The sequence below is a fragment of the Cyprinus carpio genome, chromosome A14 (assembly GCF_018340385.1).
Source record: "Cyprinus carpio isolate SPL01 chromosome A14, ASM1834038v1, whole genome shotgun sequence".
In the NCBI taxonomy this organism is placed as follows: domain Eukaryota; kingdom Metazoa; phylum Chordata; class Actinopteri; order Cypriniformes; family Cyprinidae; genus Cyprinus; species Cyprinus carpio.
In genome coordinates, this window is record NC_056585.1 from 18,435,947 (window position 1) to 18,461,380 (window position 25,434).

General features: G+C 38.4%; 1 protein-coding gene across 9 annotated transcripts in view; it reads left to right on the top strand.

The window, feature by feature from the left end:
• The window catches only part of drp2 (dystrophin related protein 2), a 122,315-nt gene that overhangs the window by 89,713 nt on the left and 7,168 nt on the right, over window positions 1-25,434 (top strand). For all 9 annotated transcript variants that reach the window (XM_042770121.1, XM_042770129.1, XM_042770123.1 and 6 more), the window contains 12 exons: window positions 424-502; window positions 2,086-2,146; window positions 5,746-5,807; window positions 6,300-6,374; window positions 8,197-8,398; window positions 9,939-10,024; window positions 12,377-12,534; window positions 16,547-16,713; window positions 18,077-18,188; window positions 18,589-18,725; window positions 19,074-19,139; window positions 24,298-24,363. In XM_042770121.1, coding sequence (XP_042626055.1) covers window positions 424-502; window positions 2,086-2,146; window positions 5,746-5,807; window positions 6,300-6,374; window positions 8,197-8,398; window positions 9,939-10,024; window positions 12,377-12,534; window positions 16,547-16,713; window positions 18,077-18,188; window positions 18,589-18,725; window positions 19,074-19,139; window positions 24,298-24,363 — 1,271 coding nt within the window. The remainder of the gene's footprint in view (window positions 1-423; window positions 503-2,085; window positions 2,147-5,745; window positions 5,808-6,299; window positions 6,375-8,196; window positions 8,399-9,938; window positions 10,025-12,376; window positions 12,535-16,546; window positions 16,714-18,076; window positions 18,189-18,588; window positions 18,726-19,073; window positions 19,140-24,297; window positions 24,364-25,434) is intronic.

The window sequence follows — 25,434 nt, forward strand, 5'->3', positions numbered from 1 at the left end:
GGACGAAAATGCTTCTTGCTTGAGTGGATTTGTTGGCCTTTGTATGTGTCAGTGTTTTGACATCTTCTGAATGATTTACATTGTAATTAACTCAGAATTAGGTAGTCCACCATCCCCAGAGATGTCTGTTTGTTGGCGACAATGACAGACGTGGATTACTCTTGGCAAACTTCTTGTGCAACAGCTTTACCACTTTCCTCATTACCACGCACAGACTTTTCTAAACGTTTATTTCAGTCATTACTCATCAGTCTGTATTCTTCAAAAACCGAATGGGGACAGCAGACTGGTACACTGGTCTGTCTGTAACAAAACTAAAAGAGACACACCATTACACCATTAGGCAACTTGGATTTAGTATGTAAAGTAATTGATTCCTGAGTATGACTTAGTAAAACTCTTTCTCTTTGTTTTACACTAAAGGGGTCAATTGAAGAACGTCTGAAACAGTTGCAGGATGCCCATAGAGATTTTGGACCTGGATCACAGCACTTCCTTTCCAGTAAGTGTGTTAACTCATTTGATGCAGTAGAGTCTTCTGCTGCAGTGTGATGCTGAATACGGAGAGAAGGGTGAGCTGATGAAGCTTAGCGTAGAGGGGTTGGCAGGACTGTGTTTAAGTGGGCAGGGTGGGCTGTGACTTTATTCATTCTCGCTGTCACTCACTGCCCAGGCTAACATTGCAGGACAAAGACACTGCCTGCTACACAGTTAGCCTCATTTAGAAGTTGTCCAAACTTTTCTGGCTCTCTAAATCACTACAAATCAGTACTACACTGCAATGCTAAATGAGGATGCAGGGAATGGCAGTTGCAAGTGACATTCCAAGAAGTGTTATAGTACTCAAGATCCGATTTGGGGCTTCGTCTCGTCTTCATCCCATATTTTCATTGTCTTGGTCTTATAACGGACTCTGGAGCATTTGGATTCAGTTTGGGTTCATTTTTGACTCTCAGTAATGATTGAAGCTCCTTTAAGTCTTCACAACTTAATTTTAAAGCTACATTTATTAAAACAAACTCTCACATATTTTTACATAAATGAAAAGCACTTTTGAGGAATATCATTAATATGATCTACAGTATACACAAATAAGATGTATATGTATTCTAGATGATGCTGTTTTACTACTATCAACGTGAACCACCAACAACGCACAGAAATTTGAGAATGAATGCAAGAATGTTGATAATGGATATGTGTAGACAAAGAAAAAGAACTAAAGATAAACACCTAATGTGAACACTTCTGTGTGAAGCAGTAGCAATTAGTAAGCAAATTTCATACATGCAGGGTGATAGGTAACAGTATAGAGTCTAAAACCACAGGTACCAAAGGTAAGAACCAGATAAAAGTTAGCAAAAACAAAAACTAAGTGCATAGTTTTAAGAGTTAAATTAGTTAGCCTGTTAGCCAATAGCTCAGCCCCTTATCTTAATATGAGGCTAAGAGGATTATTTGTTGTTTTAGCAAGATTAAATCTTGCTTGACTGCCAAAAATTTTCAAATTCAATTTAAAATTGCACCTGTTTGTCAGTAGCTCAGTAATGCTGGTGTATTTTGTGGCACTTTATTTTGTGATTTCACCAGAACAGAGAGCGATTTAGGATAGAGTTATGTGTGGCGGAGGTGGTGCCCTTTCCTCTCACTTACCCTTTGGTCTGCCACTGACTAGAGGGAAGGATAATACTTATTGTAATGTTACATAAACCAAGAATTTTAAGGATGCTGACACCTAATTCATTTCAGATCGAAAAAGCAGCTGAGAAGGAAGACAGGAGTCTTCTTAGTCCCCTAAACAGAGTCCAGAATGACCTCAGTGACTGTATAGTTCTTAGTTTTCACCATTTGTATATCATAGCACAGCAGTGTTTGACCATATAAAGACATCTGCAAAGCTCCAATCACAGAAAAGCTTTCCACAATTCTGAACACTTTTGGGGTGCTGTTGTTTAATAGCCTGTCTGTGTGGAAGCAGTATGCTTGAAGGACCTTGAGTGGTGCTGTTTGAGATTTTCAAAATAGCTTTTCATGCTCGACATGTCTGTCTGATTGATATTGCCCTCTTTCTTTCTGTCACTTCAGGCTCTGTGCAGATTCCTTGGGAACGTGCCATATCCCCCAACAAAGTGCCATACTACATCAAGTAAGTCCAGCCGCAGGGGTGTGCAATTTCACGATTTTTGATCGTGTACATTTTAAATGTCTGCACGATCTGTTTTTGAAGAGATATTACTGGACTAAGTTCTTTCGAGTATGATTGCACTAATACTGTCAAAAACACACATGGTTTACATATAAATGCAGTTCTATCATGAGAACTCTCTGAAGATTTTAGCATGGTAATGGATATGGCAATGTTAATGTATTTGGTCTTGGCGGAACAGATTTGCTACGCTGCTGCTGCTGAATTGCTGCTGCTGTTGGTTATTGCTGTTTTTGTAGAGCAAGTACAGGAACTTGCTACTGCCAATACATAAGCCGATATGGTGCTGTGAGTATTTAAGACATAATGCTGCTGCACAAATAGCATATAAAATAACCCATAGCAGATCTATACAGGTGGAGCTGGGGAAGGTGGAGGGTTTCAGAAAAACTCTGAAAGCGTGCTGCAAAATGCGCAAGTCGATGCTAATCAGCCATTTAAATGTAAAGCAGCAAGCTCATTGGCTGCATATGCAACATGAACCAATCAGCTTGTGACAAGTTGTTTAATGCTAAGAATGTCATCAGTTATGCTAAGGACCCATCAGCCTGTGACATCTAGAGTTTCATGACAGAACTTGGTATTTGGTTATGTCTAAAGTGAAAGTAAACAGTTGAGAGAAAAATGGATGTGTGACTGTATATTAGATGTGTGTATATTAGGTCTTAAAGTGACAGTACTAAACATGCTGCCGCTTGTCATTAAAAGGGTAGTTCACCCAAAAAATTAAATTATGTCATTATTTACTCACATGTTATCCCAAACCTGTATTAATTTCTTTCTTGTGGTGAACACAAAATAAGATTTTTTGAAGAATATGGGTAACCAAACAGTTTCTGGTCCCCATTGATTGTGATATTAGGAAAAACAAAATACTGTGGAAGTGACCCGGGACCAGCAACTATTTGGTTACCCACATTCTTCAAAATAACTTTTATGTTCAACAGAAGAAAGAAACTCATTCAGGTTCAAAACAACTTGAGAGTGAGTAAATGATGACAGGATTTTCAGTGCTTTAATGTTAATAAACCAGCAAAACACAAAGAGAAAAATAACTCACCGCAGTTAACTCAATACAGTTGCTTTAATAAGGATCAGTGTATAATTTATACAGTGAAGTGTATATGATGTTTTATTTTTATATTTGTTTATTCAGTTTATTGAATGCTACTGCTAAATACACCTACTGTACCTGGAAAATAAAGCACTGTTTGTTTCATTGGTTACACTTTATTTTAAGGTGTCCTTGTTACAGTGTAATTATACATTTAAGTACTGAGTAATATTAATAAACTACATGCATTTACTATAGGGTTAGGATTATTTAGGGTTTGGATTAGGGTTACTTGCATTTAATTATGCATAATTAATTGTTATTATAATAGTAAGTACATGTAACGTGTAACAAGGACACCTTAGAATAAAGTGTTACCGTTAGTAACAGTGTACTTATTAGTAATCTGTATCATTGTTTTTATTTTTATAAATAAAATAATAGATAAAATAATCTTTGCTCACTTTGGCCTAAATGTCTGACATTCTTTTTTTATTTTATATATATTTTTGTATATATATATTTTTAAAATGGGGAAATTAGTTTGGCTGTACTGCTCAGACAACTTGCAAAATAGTAAAACCATCATGATAAAACAATGAATAGTGATTTTCCTGAAAAACAAACATTCATATGATATTTTTACCATATCGCACATCCCCATCCTACCGTTAAGCATCAGCAGTCTATGAGTATCAGAAACGAGAGAGACTGTGTAAAACTGTGGGATGAGCATGTCAGATTATCAGGTATTGAGAGCAAACTCAATTACTGATCCCTGATGCTGAAGATTATTGCACTGTGATCTAAAAAGTAAACAACATTTCAACTGTGGTGTTCCTTTTGTCATGTGGTCTTGTGCGTTTTTAGCAATTTGAGTTTATAAATGGCTCAAAAGAGTGTTGTGTGGGCAGTGTAGAGGTTGTCGTCATCAGTCGAGAGAAAGAAGGTTTGTAATACTTTGAAAGATTTCTGTTAGAGTTCCCGAAAGTGTAATAAAATCTAAATATTAAATAAAAAGCTTCAACTTACTTAAATAAGGAATGTTGCCTTGGCAGCTTACTGCAATAAACAGCAATAGGTTTAAGTTGTGGTGCTTTAAGTGCTACAATTACTAAAACTGAAATTAAAATAAAAGATTATTTATTATTTATTCCTCTATTTTTTTTCATGGATGCTGGTGCTGTAGAGGAAGGCATAAGTACAGGTTGTTGTTGCAGTAAAGCATGCAGCACACGTGTATTGGCTTTGTGGAGACGCTCTTACTGTACATGCCTGTTCGTCAGATTTGAATTCAAGCTATGTTTAGTCTTTTCTTTGAATGTCATCAAGACAGCCCTGTATATAAGCACTTAATGGCTCTAAAATCTTTGTTTAAGATCACTGTGATTGTAAGTTCTCTCTCTCTCTCTCTCTCTCTCTCTCTGTGGCAATGATTCAGATTTATGGGATGGCATATTGGTGCCTGTAAATTTTACAACTTATAACCATATATTAAATTAAGTGATATAATGTTAAAATACCAATCTACTTGAACTATCTAAATCTAGTTGAATTATCAAAAGCTTTTTACCCTAAAATGTACTGATAAGCACTTTATTAATGCAGGTGGTGAAATAAAAAGGCATATAATGAATTAGAGTTCATCACAAGAGGCTTTTTCATAAAACATGGACAGTAGTCATAGACAGTGCACACACAAAGACAAAGCAGCATCAGGGTAACCAACCCAATGTCATTCTAAACCTATTTTATGGGGTGCTAAAATTGTATGAATTCCCCTTCACCATCCCTAAACATAACAGTCGCTGATGTGTAAGCAGATTGTGTGAGAATGTACAAATTCATACAAATTAGCCACTAATTCACTAAAAGTTAATAATTGCCATATGAGCTTGGGTTTGGGTAACACATGACACACACACACAAATGCAATAAACATTAACTAAATAACATAAAATGTGTCACAAAACACCCCAGTTGACTGGATTTTACAATAAAATTACATACGGTGTGATGTTAAACCAACAGTTTTTCACTGTACTGTATATGGTCAGGTCACAAGTTAACTAATTTAATTAGTTAATTTGTTTTTAATTATTATTTATGGAAGATTTAAATGCACCCTCCAAATCCAAAATGGGTTTTTGTTCTATTGCAAAAGGTGAAAAGCTGTTCCTGTGTGCGTCGTAGCCATTTGGCAAATTTGAATATGCAGAAAGCTGCAGCAGAGGGGAAATTTTTCAGCCCATAATGATTAAAATTTGCATTTGTGTTGCATCGAAGAAACAAAGTCATATGGGTTTAGAGCGGCATGAGGGTAAAAAAATAATGAAATGTAAATAATGACAGAATTTTCATTTTTGGGTGAACTAGTCCTTTAGTGTTTCTCTCACGTGTGTTCTCCCTCCTCTATCTATGTTTGTTCTATTTTTGGCTTGACTACTCTGCTCTTACTTTGCTCTTTTTATCTTCCCTTTTATAGCCATCAGGCTCAGACAACCTGCTGGGACCATCCAAAGATGACTGAATTATACCAAGCTCTGGGTGAGGCAATTAAACACAATTAAACTCTGCTCTTATATCTTCTATGTGTCTACTTCCCACTGGGGAACCATAGTGCAGAGATACGGAAGCTCAAATACACCCACTAGAAGACGGTCTCACACTGAGCTCGATTTCTTTACCTGGACCTCTCATTATAACCTGATATTTCATCCCACCCCAGAGATGTCGACAGCTCTCTCGTTACCCCAAGGGCAGCTGGGCCAACCTTATGAATGCTTTGCCAACTTCTAATTAACAATGATTAAAGGGTGTTTACAGTGTGAGTTAATCTGATGCGACATGACACAAGCTGTCCAAACACTCTGGTACGGCATGAGCATAAACACCCCAACCCCACTGAAGTGACACATTGTTTCCTGTCTCTCTGTTTGCTTATGTAAGAGCTCAGCTATTCCTTTGCTGCTTTTTTCTCTCCTCATGAATGATATTCTCTCTTTTTCCTCTCCTATCTCCCCTGCTTCCCTCTCACAGCGGACCTGAACAATATCAGGTTCTCTGCATACCGGACGGCCATGAAGCTGAGGCATGTGCAGAAGGCTTTAAGATGTATGTAAAAAGAAGCACCCACACTGGTTTGCCATTTTTCCCTCTACTGCTCTTTGAGAGCAAGAGTCATTGGTTATTTGCAAAATTTCACGTACAGAGCTGGCCCTGCTGTTCTGTCTTTTTCATTAAAGCCCAGTGATTTTTATGCAGCTTAATTAAGCCTAATAATTTGTGTGATTGTACTTCTTCGGGGGAGGTAATTAAGAAGTCTGTGTGAGGAATTAACCACTCTTCCCCCTGCGACACGCTTTGTGGGTGGAGGTTTATCTGCCACTGTCCAGACTTCCTCTCGTTGGCATTTCTCTTCTTTTCTTCAGCCTTTCACAGTGCACATAATATAAATATAAATGTGTCTGTGTAGGTTGGTTTTACACTTTCAGTATCCCTTCAAAAATAACATGGCACTGAAAAAATAAAAAATCCGCTATAATACAATGAAATATTTGTGATTTATGTGTTGCTTGCAAAATATTTTATTTTCTCAAAATACACAGCTACCCCTGAATGTCCATCAACAGTAAAATATGTTTTTTTTTGCAGGAAACTGATGTAGCTGTACAACATCTAGTCAAACTTTGGCTCCTCTGTGGAGAGCTTTGAATCCATTGGGTTATTCTATAAAACTCGGGCCTTTCCCCTTTTGATAAGCTGATTTAATCAAATAATCAAGTAAAATTGTCTTTTTCAGCTATTACTGAAATGCATTGTACCATCTCAAGCTAAAACACATACACACAAACAAACACACACACACACACACACACACATGCACACATATAAAATATAATTATTTCTACAGAATGTTTACAGGTGGATGATTTTACAGTTTAATTTGACAGTGCAAACCTTCAGCTCAAGGTTGTGAAACTAGGTGCTTGTTTTCCACAAATTTTCTTCAAGGTAACAGGTTTAAGGTTTTTCTCAACTGACAAACGTCAAAACAAATGATAAAGTGATAAGAGGACACTTGTCCTTGAAAAGTTCACATCTTTAAAGCATGATGCTATGTACAAAATATTAAAGAAATTTTAGAAACACACACACACACACACACACACAGACACACACACTATACAGAGAAAGAGAGAAATAAATAAAAGAATTCCTCCTTTTTGTAAATGTTAAGAAAAATGTCTCAGAAGTAGTTCAGAATCAGCTGTTATTTATTTGTTTATTTATTTCTTTTATATATTACACATATGTGCATGAAGCAAAACAGATGGTGTCTGTTTTTCTAGAATCATCCTCATGGAGAAAACTCGTTCAGGGCTACATAAGCGGGTTGAATCCACTACTGAGTATGGCTTGTGCCTTCTAATGTCTCTCAGGACAAGTTACTGCTTGCTTGTTACTCTCTCTTTCTCTCTCTCTCTCTCTCACTCACACACACACACACACACACACACACACACACACACACACACACACACACACTCTCACTCACTCACTCACTCCTGGTTTGCTAGTTCATGTCATTAACTGAATTAATAACCAGGCTGCTATAGAAACGGTGCTGTTTTGTGAGCCTGGCTCTGATGATTGACGTCTGCATAAAATGAGCATCTACAAAGGCCTCTTAGAGTATCTAGCTGCCCACCTAACACTGAAAGCCACTCTGCTTCCATATTTCAGCTCATTATCCAATTAGGATGACATCAGCATACAGCCTTAACCCTATACTCTCACTGCCACACTAGAGATTGCCAGAGGAAATTATATTATAGCAGTCAAATCCAATTAGCTAACAGTCCACACACGTACAGTAATAAGCATCTGGCCTATTTATATATATATATATATATGTGTGTGTGTGTGTTTCTAGTGGACCTGCTGAAGTTAAGCAGCTTGGTGGATGTGTTTAGAGAACAGGAGCTGCAGCATGCCGAGCATGTGATGGATGTGGTCGAGGTCATCCACGCTCTCACTTCCCTGTATGAGAAACTTGAGGAGGAGAGATCCGTCCTGATCAATATCCCCCTGTGCGTCGACATGTGTCTCAACTGGCTGCTGAATGTTTACGACAGGTACTGACGGTAATGTGATTCACAACCCATTTGATCTGCTCCCACAAATGATGTCAAACCAACCTTGCACCCTCCTGTTGTCTGTGAGACACTTTTACTGGTCAGTCACACACTGCGAAAAAAAGGCCCACCCTATATCTGGAATTATGATGTGAGATTTATCTAATAATTTATTGCACGAAACATGCATTTCTGCATTCAGATTCATTTTGATATTTTTAAGGGGCAAAACAGTCAAAAATGTAATACAACTGTTCTGTTATTTATATATATATATATATAGCTGAATACAACGAGTACTTGGCACATGTGTTTCAAAGATTTTTAGATTTTTCCTTTTATTTAATGTGGACACCCTTATACATTACATTATATATTGTAATACATTGATCCTTAAATCTCTCACCCATAGGCAAAGCTGTGCTCTCCGTGTTCCACAGTGAAGTGAATTAAAAGATGACTACGGCACTGACACATCACCAGCAGGCAACTAATCAGACTGTAGGAGTTAAAAGCCCCGCTGCTTGACTCCAAGTATCGCATTCTGTGCCAACCTCAGCTTCTTAGCCAAGATTAAAAAAAAAAAAAAAAAAACTTTATTATTTTATAATTAATTATATTTTTATTATATTTAACATTTAATTATTTATTTGTTTTTCATTGTCCACTGTGAATTTGCCTCAAATATATACTAGACTCTTAACTACCTGCTGCTAATGACTGGAAATCAGAGCTCTCACCCTGCGAGTAATTGGTAGTAATTGCTTTTTTGTTTTGCTACAAACGCTGGATGTGAATAAGAATGAGCAGCATGCATGAGGATGATAATGACAAGCTCTCGGTCAAACAAGAAAGCCAAACAAAGTAGGAAATGTTCCCTTTAGTAGCAATACTGACAGGGGATTTATTGTTATTCAAAGCAAAATGTGAATTGGTAGTGTTTGATCAGTTTTCTAGAATTTTGTTTGCATCTGTACAACGATCTGTTTAGATTTGCTGGTGAGATCTTGGTCTAAGTGGAACACGAATGCTTCCTGAACTCATTTAGAATCTTTTTTTTGACAGGACTATCTGGTGCAATAAATGTGAAATGTCTTTTCTTGTAAGCATAAAACATTGAATAAAACAAGAAATGTACCACTAATTTCTAAAAGTTCACTGTGTATATATACTTGCTGCATCACTGCATTTTGCTCAGCTAATGGTAGCAGCTCCTGGCAGCCTCCTCATTAAGGATTCAGATGGCTTGGAGGAAGGTACTCCTCCAGAGAACTTAATATGTTGACCATGTATCCGTGGTGGCTTGTTAATGACTGGAGTGAGAAGAGGAAGTTGCTGGGATGATTATTTTGTATTTATTTATTTATTTAACGTCGAAATATATTGAGCAGACTGTACAACATGATGCAGGGCCTTTCAGTCCTGTTTGGTGCTGCTTACTTTAGTTACTCCATAGTCGTACTAATTGATAAGATCATTTCAATACATATAGAAGAACCTCAGTGAATTTTTAAATGTGTGTTTGTGTTTCTTTCTCTAGTGGTCGTAATGGTAAGATGCGAGTGCTCTCCTTCAAGATGAGCCTGGTTATTCTATGCAACGCAGACATCCAGGAAAAGTATAAATGTAAGTAGAGGGCCATGTCACATAACCAAGGCTGCATTTATTTGATCAAACATATGCTAAGAACAGTAATATTGTGAAACACTATTACAATTAATAAGAACTGTTTTTTATTTTAATAGATGGTTTTAATGGTATTTCAAGTTTTACTGTCCTTTTTAGGACTTTTGCACCCCACAACGAAAACACCTCTTACTTTTTTTTTTTTTTTTTTTTTTTTTTTTCTGGGAATTTGTGGTCCAGTAACAAAGTAAAAACAAAATGACTGTGTCACAGTGCAAAGTCCTATTCCTTCTCTCATAGGGTTTAAAATTTAATCTGTGGTCTAAAATGTCATCTGCTGTTGTGAGAGTGGGTTAGGGGTTAATTTGACAGGGCAGACATAAGCAGGACCCAGTAAATAAGAGTCAGGCATAGTGCACTGCAGAGAGCATCAGAGGAGAAGAGTCAGAGCCAGTTTTGGACATCCTCGAGTTAGAACACAACCATCATAACTCCCAAACATTGCCTAAAAATGATTTATATATGTAAAGATAGCAAGCACTGATTAATTTGTCTGTCTTGCTCTCTTTGTTACCAATATCTTTGCCATTTCAATAGTAAAAAGCACAAGAGCTCTTACTTGTGTGTAGTCTGAGTGTGAAGAAAGGGGGACATATTGGTCATGTACAGATTAATGTCCTGCAGGGCCCCAGGGCATCAGCCTCTTTGTGGAAATTACAATTTTCCCTGTTGGAAAATCCTGTTTAGAATGTTTTGTAACATGTTGGCTTGTTTGTATCAGATCTGAGCTGGTCCAAACGGATCATTAATTGGTTGACCAGCCATCATGTTCCGTGTCCAGCTGGATCACCATAAATAGCTGGTTTGTTGGTGGTGTACGAGCTTATACCAGCCAATGACAAGCTTAGACCAAACTAGAAACTAGCTACTAGCTTAAATAGCATTTCCCATCAAAGAATAGACTTTGTAATAAAGTCCAAATTTTGATATATAAAGTCACAAATACAAGAAGTTGAATAATTATTTAATAAAAAATAATTAAATAAAAATGTAATTTTGTTGCAGTTGCAAAAATAATCCCACCTCGTGTGCAATACTTTCCAAAAGAGACACCAGTGTACAATGACTATTATACAACATCAAAGCTGCAATAAAGATTTCTGTGAGTGCTGAGGAGGGGCCAGGAACAAATAACATCTCTCATTTCTTTGTTTATTTCATATCATGCCAACAGCCACTGGCACAAAGCGCTGTTCATCTGTCTATATCAATATTACAGCTACAATGGCTTGTTTTTGGGTGTCGGGCCTCTTAGCTTGAGGCCCTGGAAATCAGAGGATCCGGGGCTCTGGCCCTGATTGACCCACCCATAATCTGTCCTTGGACTAGACTATGTATGAGGCTGGTTTACATGTAAGTGTGAATGTGTGTGCCCGCACAGCAGGAAGGTCTGTGTGTGCCAGCCACTTTAGATGGTGCTATTTTTACTGCCACTGCAGAGAACATTCTCACTCCTGTCAGGATCATTCTGCTCAGTATTGCTAGATTCATGACACACACTGTTTGAGCTGTTCGACTCCCTCGGCTAATGTTAGCCTTTTGTCCACATTAACACCAATGCACGCATTAAGCACACACATGCATATTTTGCCACATTCCACTGTGCCAAAAATTATTTTCTTGCTAATCAAATATTTTTATACCATATACATCTTTATCTTTTAAAGGGATACTCCACCCCAAAATGAAAATTTTGTCATTGATCATTTTACCCCCATGTCATTTCAAACCCGTAAAAGCTTTGTTCGTCTTCAGAACACAATTTAAGATATTTTGGATGAAAACCTGGAGGCCTGTGACTTACAAAAAGTGTTCCCGTCGCTTCATATAACCCAGATTGCACGTCTGATTGCAGATGGAGTATTCTGACAATGACTTTCATACCTTTTATGGACCTTGACACTGTTATTTACTTGGCAGTCTATGGGACAGTCACAGGCCTCCCGGTTTTCATCCAAAATATCTTAAATTGTGTTCCGAAGATGAACTAAGCTTTTACGGGTTTGGAACGACATGGGGGTAAGTGATTAATGACAAGATTTTCATTTTGGGGTGGACTATCCCTTTAACTTTAAAAACACTGAATAAGAAATGTATTTTTTTACAGTGCCAACATATCACACATGAATGTGTGAGCCATCTCGCCTCACACCCCTATAACCTGAAGCCATTTAAGTCTCACATTCTCAGTTTGCCCACCCTCAGGTTTCTGCACACTGGCACAAAGTTCCCTTTCCGTAGTTTCTCCTTTCAGTGCAGCATTCAACCAGGTCTTCTGTTTGTGTATTGCAGACCTTTTCAGACAGGTGTGTGGTCCAGGTGGACTGACAGATCAGAAACATCTCAGTCTGTTACTGCACGAGGCTATTCAGATCCCTCGGCAGCTCGGGGAGGTGGCGGCATTTGGAGGGAGCAACGTGGAGCCCAGTGTCCGCAGCTGCTTTCGAATGGTAAGACTTCAGATTCTCTCTTTCACTGTCTCTCATATTCTCTGATATGCTTTCTGTTCAGATGATGTAAAGGCATCCCTGTACACAAACCCTTTGCTCTCTGTGATGAGCAAATCATCTTAAATATTTGTACCAGAGGCACACTTTCTCACTTTCCTTCTTTATTGCCTATCACATTTCTCTGACGCCTTCGCTTTCTCCTAACTAGGCTCTGCTTCTCCTGGGTTTTTGGGCTGGAATGTACAGAGATTAAAGAGCTGTTCTGTGATTTTATTCCTTTGGGTTTTAGTGAGTCACTGGCCAGAAACTTGCTCTACGCAAATGCTTGGCCAGTACTTGGTAGTCCTGTTGTACTTATTAAATGTGCATTTCTCCTTAACTGTGCCAACATCAGGCTTGCATACTCAAGGGGGCAATAGAGTTACCTTCAAACATCTGTGCCATTAAAAGTGAAGTGCATAATTTCAGTACAATTAACGCCATTAAAAGGAATAGCAAAAACAATGGCTATTTTTAACCGTTTCCCCAAACACTCTCAGTCTGTTTTTGGTCACAGTATTTTGATCAAATCGCGAAGACTTTTTTGGGAAATCCAAAAATGGCTTACTTTTGGTCTTTCCGTGTTCCTTATGTGGAGGAAAGTATTCTAAAAAAAAAAAAAAAAACATTAACATTGTCTCAACTAATGGCATTATTGGCAGGACTAATTTGCAAAAGTTTGGGAAACCTGTCTGGAATTCGTTGTTTTTGCTATTGATGCTAGAGTCAAATAAATTACACACTTCACTTAACTTTAACAGGGCCTTTCAAAAGTTTGGGCTCATGAAGTTTTTGAAATAAGTCTCTTATGCTCGCCAAGGCTGCATTTATTTTATCAAATATACAGTAAAACTGTAATATTTTTGTTTTTTATTATATTTTGTAAAAAATTGTTTATGTTTTATTTTATTGTTTTTTAATGAAAAGTGAGTACACCCCTCACATATCATCAACCATTTTAGTATATCTTCTCAAGGGACAATACTATAGAAATGACACTAGGATATATTTTAGAGTAGTCAATGTGCTGCTTGTATAGCAGTATAGATTTACTATCCTCTGAAAATAACTTAACATACAGCCATTATTGTCAAAATAGCTGGCAACAACAGTGAGTACACCCTAAGTGACAACAAAGCCGCATGTCCTATTAATCATGTTCATGTTTGACTCCTGCTTGACAGGACCATACAAATTTGTGTGTCTTGTATTAGAGCAGTTAAGATTTGGTGCTTTGAGTACAATTCTCACATATGGACCAATGGATGCTCAACATGGCACCTCTTGGCAAAGAACTCTCTGAGGATTTAAGAATTAGAATTGTTGCTCTCTACAAAGATGGTCTAGGCAATAAGAAGATCTGTAACACTCTGAAACTGAGTTGCAGTACAGTGACCAGGTTCATACAGAGGTTTTCCAAGATGGGTTCCACTTGGAAAAGGCCTTGCAGGGGTCGATCAAAGAAGTCAATTCCTCGTGCTGTGCATCAGGTGCAGAAGCTGACTTTGCTTTAGAGGTTGCAGAAGTAGAAGGTCAGCTTGTCAGTGCTCAGACCATAGGCCACACACTGCAACAAGTCAGTTGTCCCAGAAGGAAGCCTCTTCCAAAGCTGGCTCACAAGAAAGCCCACAAACAGTTTGCAGAAGACAACCTGTCCAAGAGCAAGAATTACTGGAACCATGTCCTGTGGTCTGATGAGACTAAGATAAACTTATTTGGCTCAGATGGTGTCCAGCATGTGTGGCGACACTCTGGTGAGGAGTACCAAAGACAATTGTGTCTTGCCTACAGTCAAATATGGTGGTGGTAGCATCATGGTCTGGGGCTGCATGAGTGCGGTTGGTGCTGGGGAGCTGTGCTTCTTTGAGGGAAACATGGATTCCAACATGTACTGTGACATTTTCTGAAGCAGAACATGATGCCCTCCCTTCAGAAACTGGGCAGAACGGCAATTTTGATGACCCCAAAACACCGCCAAGATGACAACTGCCTTGCTGAGGAAGCTGAAGGTGAAGGTGATGGCGTGGCCAAGTATGTCTCCAGACCTGAACCCTATTGAGCAGAAGGTGGAGAAGCGCCATGTGTCTAACATCCAGCAGCTCCGTGATGTCATTATTGAGGAGTGGAAGAGGATCCCAGCAACAACCTGTGCAGCTCTGGTAAATTCCATGCCCAGGAGGATTAAGGCAGTGCTAGATAACAATGATGCTCACACAAAGTATTGACACTTTGGACACAGTTTTGACATGTTCACTTAGGGTGTACTCATTTTTGTTGCCAGCTAAATTGACAATAATGGCTGTATGTTTAGTTATTTTCAGAGGACAGTAAATCTATACTGACACATTGACTACTCTAAAATATATCCAAGTTTCATTTCTATAGTATTGTTCCTTGAGAAGATATACTAAAATGGTTGCTGGAATGTGAGGGGTGTACTCAGTTTTGTGAGACACTTTGTGTGTATATATATATAATATGCTGACTTGGTGCTCAAGACAGAATTATTATCAAAGTTTAAATCAGTAATGCTGATTAATATTTTAGGTTACAACCATGATACATTTTTTTTCAGGAAGCTTTGATGAATAGAAAGTTCAAAATAACTTTTAATAATATTTTATTTATATTTATTTGAAATGGAATTTCTTTGTAGCAATATAAAAGTCTCTACTGTCACTTTTGATCAGTTTAATGCATCCCAAATTAAAGTATTGTTTTCTTTAAAACCAAAAATTTTACTTACCCCAAATTTTTGAACAGTGGGCAGTTTTGATTCTAGCGTTCATAAAATTTTGAAACCAAGCTTTCCAAAGAGTTTAGGATCATATGCAGTACTTGCATAGAGTGTGTTTCGGACTTAATAGTCTAGGCTAATTAAGGATAATGAAGGTGAAATGCCTGCTGACACCATCACATCTATCTTTACACTTATGAGGCTGTAATTCAGAAAATGCAGGGACATTGCAGTGGAGTGTAACCTTCTGGCATTTCATTCTACTGATGGCCTAATTATGAAATTGGTGTAGGGCACAGGTTTCCTGTAGAATGGCCTTAAACCATTCATTCTTAGATATGCCAGCCCATAATTAAATCCTGATCCAATCAAGAGCATGTGTACGATTTTCAAGCACACATAATTAAACTTCATTTATTTTCATGTTTTTTCCATGTCGCCTTCATAATTCTGGAAGAAATGCCAATCAGTGCTTTCCAATTACACTTTTTTTTTCACTGGCTGCACTAAACATGACAGACTGAGAATGATGCAGCACAGCCGGTCAACGTGTGTTTCAGCGCGTGTCTAGATGAAAAGACTGGTTCACTTTGTATGACCTTATGGACCATCCCATGGAAAGCTCTTGGCTGTCCATGTGGTGTGCACTGTTAGAAGATCCTCTTTTGTTGTTTCAGTGAAACTTCTGGAGTCTTCCACTCAACTCCACACTGCACGTTTTGGTCTTAGTCCCAGACTGCAAACTCTGCTAAAGACACCGCTTGCTCTCTCAGGAGACAACACGCTACAGCGACTACTAAGGGCCACACTGGAGATACTCATATTAATTATAAAGCTCTGCCCAAGCTTCAGAGTGCGCCCAAGGGAAATCAACCTTTTAATGCATCTTCGATGCGTATTTAATGAGAATTTAGCACGTTCCAGATTTTTATGTCATGCTCTTTTATTAGGGTTATTGCTTGTCATCCGTTTCCCACTGTGTCACTGTAACAAGTGGCGGCTGCTCTAAAATTGTATCCTTCCCTTTCATGGGGCTCTGATTGCCCTGTATCACATGAGTACTTTTAGGGGACATGCTCTGATAGGGTGCTTGTGCCCATCAGCTACCAGAAGCTGTTTTGGTGCTTAATTGGGCATGCATAATGAACAATATGTCTTCTGGGTATCTGGATTTATGCTACTTGTTGCTGTGTGATTTTTATCTTTCTCATGTGTATCTTCTGTGTCTACCTCTAGGCTCCAGGTAAGTCAGCAATTGAGGTGTCTCACTTTCTGGAGTGGATGGGGCTAGAGCCTCAGTCGGTGGTGTGGCTTCCTGTTTTGCACCGGGTGACCGTGGCCGAGACAGCCAAGCACCAGGCACGCTGCTACATCTGTAAGCAGTGCCCTATAAAGGGCTTCAGGTGAGCTGCTGCAGTGCTGAATAGTTTTTTGGAGAAAGACGGCACAGATCTCTCTATCTTTGTTTTTTAACTACTCAGAATAAATTATTAAAAATCTTCTTTTAGCTGATCAAAGGGTTTGAGGTAATAGCATTGTCAGGGACCAAGCAGTTAAGCAAGAGGAGTCGCAAGGAAAGTTCAAAAATAAGGATTTTTATTTCCCAATAATCATGACAACAAAATGAAAATAAAGGTTTGGGCCCAAAAACAAAGGTCCAATGAACAAACTAACTAAAGCTCTAAACAAATTCAAAAATACAACTGACCTCCTACAAAAGAAACAACGGGGACTTATATATTGGCTGATCAGACCAATTTTAACACACAGGGGAAGACTAACAACAACACTACTACATAAGCTACAAATAACAGCAAAATCTACCTAAAACTTATTCCAAAAGGAATATACTTTTACTTAACCTTAAATTAACAAAAGTACTCAATATAATATAAATCCAAACCCCAAAATATCTAAGGAGAGAATGAGCTATCCCCCCCGGACCTAAACAATGGTAGTGTCCAATTAGGCCACCTCCCCTATAAAACTGCCCCTGCTCCAAACGCCACCCCTTTAAGCCAGCCAACTTCCTGGATCTCTCCCGGGTGTGGAATCCAACACTGGTAAGCTCAGAAACAAATAATTATACAAACAGAATGACAATCCAAAAGTAACTAATGGTGCGCGCTCCCAAAAATATACTTCTGTATGGTCAACTAAATAAAGTACAATGTATGTGAAATGAACTATGTGTCTTGTGAGTTATTTGTAACTAAATAAATGTTTGCAACAAATGTGTATGAAAAAATATAAACTAATCCTAAAGAAAAACCGCATAAACTCAAGAAAAATATAAGTGCATGAGGTTACCGCTCTTAAACTGGTTGTGAGGCCATGGCTGTGGCCATCACAAGCATTAAAGCTAAGAACTACAGAGTGAGTAGTATACATGGGTTGTTAATGGATTGAATTTGTTTAAATTAATTAGGGCTGAGCTTAGGGGTGAGCATGAGAGACTTATTTTTAAAAATAAAGTATCTTCCCAAACCCAAACCTTTGAATGGTACTGTAGAGTATAGTAAGTGTCCCCACCCTTCATCGATCTACTTCAGTAGAAACAGCCAAGTTTTGCTGATGAACACAAGTGGCTATAACATCCCTCCATTTAGACCTATACTAAACCATCACTATCCAGCATAAAGAACCCTGCTAGTTTGAAATCTTAATTATCAGCAAGGTGGTTGAGATTCATTATTTTAATCTATTCATAATCCTAAAATTAACACCACAATATTTAAATGTAAAATGTTTCTCTGCCCGTTTCAGATACCGAAGTCTGAAACAGTTCAATGTGGACATCTGCCAGACGTGTTTTCTGACAGGCAGAACTACCAAGGGCAAGAAACTACACTACCCCATCATGGAGTACTACACCCCGGTACATATGCTTTGTTACTTGTAGAGGTTTTTTCCTTGCCAACTGGCAGCTTTTTGCTTGCTCGAAGGTTTCAGATTCAATCACTATTGTACAAGGCACTACACAAAATAAATATGAATTGAACCAAATTTATCTCCTGCAGTGAAATACAGCACAGGGCCATTTGCTTAATGGTTTTCCCATGCTCCAGTCTGAGTTTTATCGGTGGGAGTCTTTATTATGTACCAGCCTTCTGTGTCTGCTCAAAAAAAAGACGAATGTTCTGTGGAAGGACTGATGTACTGACTGTGTGTTGGAGGAATGTTACTAAGGGGATGTGTTGTGCCTCAATCGCTCATGTTCTTTCATTTTTCTCTCCGCTGGCTCTTTTCTATTTTTCTCTTTTTCTGAATCATTCCAGACGACCTCAGGCGAGAAGATGCGAGACTTCGCAAAGACGCTAAAGAACAAGTTCCGCTCGAAGCAGTATTTTAGTAAACACCCTCAGAGGGGATACCTGCCTGTTCAATCAGTACTGGAGGTGGAGAGCTCTGAGACGTGAGTCTGACTTCCTGTCTCTGCTGATGAGAATCACACCTAACACCCACAAACCATCTTAGACCATCTTATTTTTGTCTTGCTTTGTTATAAAAATATCTAAGCATCCTTAAAACCATGAAAACTGAGTTGAGATAAAGATAGACCAAGGTGGTCTCCAGCTGGTTTAACTGGTCATCCATCTGTTTTCCCATCCTGACTAGCTGAAAGCACCCAAAACCCCTCTAAATCATGCAAAAGTTTCAGACTGACCAAGTTCATAGAGCAGTTAAGATCAGAAAACTAGGCATTCATACATACAGTAACAAGCTACTTTGCTAACAGATGTGTGTGTTCTTGTTTTGACAGGCCCTGCTCATCTCCCAGGCTGCCTCATGCGGACACACACAGCCGGATCGAGCATTTTGCCAGCAGGTACGAGTTCAGCCTCACACAGACAGTCATCACTTATACTCTGATATTCTCCCAGCAGCCACTTCTGCTCACTCCCCTGAGCTCTGATTGGCATATTGATCCCCTTTGCATGGGCACAGTGTTCCAAACAGCAGGGCCTTAACAACAGCCTGGGAGGAAGTGAGAAGGGTGTGAGAAAGAGAGAGAGGGTTATAAAAAGTGAGATAGAGTGAGAGATGGCATTCAGAGGGGTAGACAGGGGTCAGCTGCTTTCCAATAGAAGAATGAAAGCTCAACCAACAAGGTCTGGAGGGCTCGAGGGGGCTGCCAGCACGGATCTGTCTCATTCTAGCCTGGACGGAGTGCACATTACATGCTCAGGAAACACACACACAGACATGGACTTGTCCTCAAACATGTTAAAATGTTTATTCATACTTGCACACAGTTATATCCATGGGGTTTAGAATTAGGTGCAGTAGTACTTCAGGCTTATGTCACCCTTACACACATCTGAAGTCACACAAAAACAACATTTCTGTCATTTCTTTACTAAAAAAAAAAATCTGGTTTTAACCAGCCTATTCTTGTTTTGTGGTCTTCCAGCCTAGTCAAGCAGGTGTTTAGCTGGATAAACAGCTGGCCTCCTATTCTGAAAATTTATCTGAAAAGAGTGCCAAATTAATCTAAAACTAGCAAGATGACTGTCTTGGGAGTCCAGATTAGACTGGTTTAAGGTTTTTTTTTGTTTGTTTGTTTTTTGGTAACACTTTACTTGAAGCCTTTATATATAAAGCATTATAAATAAATAATTCTAGCCAAAGTTAAAATGGATTACAATATTCAGTACTTTTATAATGCATTATGCATAAAGGATTCAAGTAAAGTGTTTTTAGCAGGATTCACTCACTCTTTTTGTTGTTTGTTGTTCCAAACCCATATGACTATTTCTTCTGTGGAAAAGTTAGCAGAATGTGATCTAGAGTTAGTGGTGGAAGGAAACATGTTGAATAATTGGTCAATACTGCTTGGTGTATCCAAAAGAGTTTAATACTTTGACAATCAAGTAAAATGCTGAACAGAGAAACTCTGCATGAGACCATTATCAAATAATAAAACCAATATAATAACCAATATGACAGTAAAACAATTCACATCATACAATTACTAAGGAAAATCATTTACCTAATAACCCTTTCAATGAGATGCACAATACACAATAAAAAGGGGGAAACCAACACGTGATTATAGTCTGCATTCTTCATAACGCATACACACACTGACAATGGGAGGCAGTTTATACAATCACATTGTGTGTTTGTTACAATTATGTCAAAATAAAATTCTGAAAACAATTCCATGCAAAATGCATAATCAATACAAACCATTCCATTTAAGGAATTGTCGGGTCATTTACAGTTGAAATTCCCCCTTTAATTCGGCTGTGGAAGCGCAGTGAAGCTAACGGCCCAATGTGTCTGTTTTGGTTTCACTGCAGCAAATGATCAGGGACATGCTCCTCTGGCCCATCTAACTTCCCTGCCAACTACCTAAATACACAGAAGCACATGCACACATGAACGCACAGATCAGCCCTTTGCCTACCTTACCATACTGTGCTGCCAACTGTCTCAGCTCACACCCTGCTGCAGCTCTTATCTGTACTACAAATAGACCAGAGCGCACACACACACTCTCTCTCTGCTTGTGTCCTTTTGTCTTCATCTATGTCTCCTCCTCTGTCAAATGCTTGATTTCTGCTCCTGCCTTTCAATGTCTTATTTAATTTCCCCCTTTTCTTCCTAATATCAATCACTTACTGTACCATATCCCAGCTCTTCCTCTTGTCTTGTCTTTTTTAATTCCCCAAATTTGTCTCTTCTCTCTCTCTCTCTCTCTCTCTCTCTCTCTCTCTCTCTCTCTCTCTCTCTCTCTCTCTCTCTCTCTCTCTCTCTCTCTCTCTCTCTCTCTCTCTCTCTCTCTCTCTCTCTCTCTCTCTCTCTCTCTCTCTCTCTCTCTCTCTCTCATATGCTATCTCTGGTTTCCCAACACACATCAGTGCTGTCTGTGTTAGTTGTTCCTGCTCAAAACAATATTTGTTGTTTTTATTCAACTGTCATCAGTTAATATGTTTCACAGGGGTCCATTTGCGTCTGACTGAATGTGTTAAATGTTCTGGGATCGTCGGCTCACAGAATGCCAACAGCCTTGACTAAATTAGATAAGAAAATGGCTGAATATTTAAAACACTCAGGGACCTGACATGTTGTTGTTGTTTTTTATACTGTACATATCACTGGATACAAATGACATGATAAAATATATAAAAATTGATGGGTTGATTGATGGCTTACAATGTAATTTTTTTCGATTATATGCAATATTGATCATAAATTGTTTAATATTATCTGAGCAATTTATTACCGCGTGCTTTGTACCCTGTGAAGATTATTTTTATCTCCACATTTTTGTTCTTGCATCCATTTATAAATTTACTTAATCACAAATTGTGATATCAAATTGTCACTTATTTGTGGCATTATCTGATTTGCCTTATTTCTTTATTTAATTTGGCCTTTAAAACATTTATGACAAATGGAAAACATGGTAATATGCAACATTATCAGACAGTTGTCATTTATTCTTATTAAATTCCTTCCTCTCTCTTTGCACGTTCATGTTTGATTCTTTGTTCTCCATGTGCTTTCAGAAAACTCTCAAGCTTTCCATTGATGTCCTTACATTTGTGCATTTATGCATTCTTAAACTATACTACTTGATCTAAGTGTCGGCTAAATAAAAAAAGACAAACGTTTTATTGCTGCAAAGATGCTTTCATAAAAAATGAAAAATCCACTTGCCTTTGGAAGCACATTGGAAAATCACTTTCATTCACTTTTATCTGATAGTTCTGTCCTTCACAGAATATGAACGATAGAGAGCATGTGCTAAATGAGGTGGCACATTATTTATTTCTGTCATTGTCAAGACTGGCTTTGAACTCTAATAGAAAATTAAATTCTTGTCAGATGTTTCGGATGTGGTATCTTCGGTACGAGCACAGAGGAAGAACATCATAGGCAAGGGAACGGAGATTGTATGAGCGTTTAAAGGCTAATCCAGAGTAATGACTAAAGGACCTCAACATCGAGGGGGTGGGAGAATAAATCCACTAGCATCTGATGTTCTAGACTCGCCATACATGGGTGGATTTTCTTGGATATGACAGAGTAAGTGGTCTGTACTGACAGCCTTTCATCTGAAGAACAGACAGCATATCAGAAAGGCTGTTCTGAATCTCAACACAAAATGTCCATTTCAAGACTTCAAGGCTTCTCAAAGGAGGAAATAGTTTGTCATGTACTCGCTGATCTGTATTTGTAACCTCCCTTTTTCTCTCAAGCAAGAGACCAGACTAACCACATACTGAGAAACCCGATTAAACAACTGCAAGGACATATGTGTATAACCACAAACTCCATTTGACCTCACACCACAGAATCTGTAACATCATCAGCGGTTCCTAGTAACACATTTGATTGGATCTAGCTGATGGAGGTTTCAGTGGATTCAATTAGGAGTTGTCCCAGCCAGGCGGAGGGGTTAACAAGGACAGCCAGTGCCACGTCATTGGCTGAAGGACACCTGGTGGGTGAATGTGTATCGACTTTCTGCTATTCTCTAAGGCAGCCCCATCCTGCATGTGTGTTCTCTAGTCTGCAATTCAGAGCTTTCTCTGGCAGCTTTCCTAGCAACACGACATGAATGCACTTAGCACTCTTCATTACAGTCTCTGTAGAGACTCTTCTATTGTTGCTAATTCACAGGCTGTCCTGGTAAGGTAGTGAAATCTCCCCAGTCTCTCATCTAAGGGTAAGCTATAAGGCAGGGAAAGTGTAGAGCATTGTTAAAAGCAAAGTTCCACCTCTGCATTGCTAATGGTAAGCACAGGGACCAATTGTCCGCTCCCTGTTGTGTTGAGAACACCTCTGTTGTGTTGGGTTAATCTTGTCTGTTCTCGATGACACACAGAATTTTCCTAGTGCATTTAATTTACATTATAAGATTTTATTTCAAATAAATGCTGTTCTAATCATCAAAGAATCCAGAAAAAATAATAGGTAGAACTGTTTTCAGCTAATAATAATAATAAAAAGTTTCTTGAGCACTAAATCAGCATATTAGAATGATTTCTGAAGGATCTTGTGAAACTGGAGACTGGAGTAATGGCTGCTGAAAATTCGGCTTTGTTATTACAGGAATAAATTACTTTCAGTTACTTTAAATTTGAATAATATTGCACAATAGTACTGTTCTTACTGCCTTTTTTGATCAAATAAATGCAGACTTGGTGATCACTTCTTTCGAAAACATTAAAAAATCTTACCGAACCCAAACTTTTGAATGGTAGTGTAGGTTGTTGAAATGTAAGCCTATTTTCATTCTTCAGCTCTACAATTGCCTATATAAAAAATATTTTCAAGATGACCACAAAATAAACTGTACTGCTTTCTTTACTTTTGCAGTTGCGTTTGGTGCAGCTAGATACATAGAAATTGCTCATTTTAGCTTTAATTTGGCTTTAGGCTGACACAAGGTCTAAAGCTGCAGTGGACCGTAAAGCATTCATACTGTATACTAATCTGTGATGTGTGATAAGGATCTTTTTCATATTCTGTTTTTACCATGCCACTTGTGGCAAGGAATGCAAACTTGCGAGGTGTTTGGGTGAAAGTACCCAGGAGAGGTGTTCATGTCATAAAAATTCAGGTGACAAATGAAGTGAAAGGGGAACAGATTCTCCCCTGGCTTTGTCATGGAGAAAGAAAGAAGATGGTGAAGCCCTGAGGCACAGCTTCGGCAGTTGCATGATAATTTGCCACCCAGGTTAGTCGCACACGGTATCTGAAAAGTCAGGGTAGGATTAGGTAGGAGAAACTGCTCTAAGGTGTCTCCTATGCAGTCACTGAGATGTCTTGATGAGTCACAGCTGTCATCTTCTTTTCCTCTTCCAACCGTGTGCTATTCCGTTTTTCCGCATCTTGCATTTGAAGCTGCTGTCCTTGCCACAGCAAACAAATTACAGTGTATGGTGACATTGCCTTTGTACGCCTTTCTATATGTTTTGACCCGTGTTCCGTAATATGACATTTTCATTTCGCTTGCTTGTTCTTTTCAGGTTGGCAGAAATGGAGAACCAGAACTGTTCCTTTTTCACCGACAGTCTCTCTCCGGATGAAAGTTTGTGAGTACATCACCTCCCACACACACTCGAATCTGTCACGGCTGCTAAGTCCTCATTCATTGGTGTGTGGATGTGTGCATGGCCATGCATGCATGCCTTCATGTTTGGTGTGGCTGGGCAGCCACATTAATTAAAAAAGATGTGTGCATTCACCTTCCGTTGTATTAAGTCTGTGTGATTAAGGAGCACAATAATAGGAATAAATAGAGCAGGCTTGGATGCTGACGAGAGAGAGAGAGAGAGAGAGAGAGAGAGAGAGAGTTAGTTAGTTAGTTAGGCTATTGAAATGCTACCGAACAAGATGTTATGAGCTGCAGGCCCAGCAAACAGGTGAAAGCCACTAAAATATGAGCCTATGTAGGTATAATTAGGTGAGCCCTCAGAAAATCCAAACTAATAAAAGAGGTCAGATCATCACAGCCCAGAGTCATGGCTGTGCATGTTTTGTGCTGGAAATGGCTCTGTGTATGTGCATGAGTAAGAGAAAGAAGGACATTTAAAGGAATAGTTCCCCCCAAAATGAACTTGAACTCATGTCATTTCAAAGCTTTATGATTTTCTTCCTTCCATGGAACACAAAAGAATCTCTTTTCAATGCAATTACAGTGAGTTATCCAGCTTTAAAAGGCAATGCAAAAGGACCATTAAACCATGATAAAAGTGGTTCACAAGACTCATGCACTGTATTCCAAGTAATTGTATTATATGAAGCCATACAATAACCTTGTGTGAGGAAAAAAAGAATAATTCACAGTCAAACTCATGACCCATAGAGAGTTAGTTATTGGGAAGACATAAAAGAATATATTATAAATCAATAATACTATAATACTTCTAATAATACCAAAAAATATGTAGCTACATATTATAAATATATTAAAATGAGCCAAGCATAATATTAAACGTTTTCATGAAATGAAGTCATTTTAATTAAAAATAAACATGAAATAAGCTAAAAAAAAAAAAAATGTAAATTTTTGACCATTTGATTATGTTTTGTGTCCTTTTTAAAATTTGAAATCTTCAATCCATCATTTCACAAAAAGAGCATAATAGACAATCTTCAGAAAT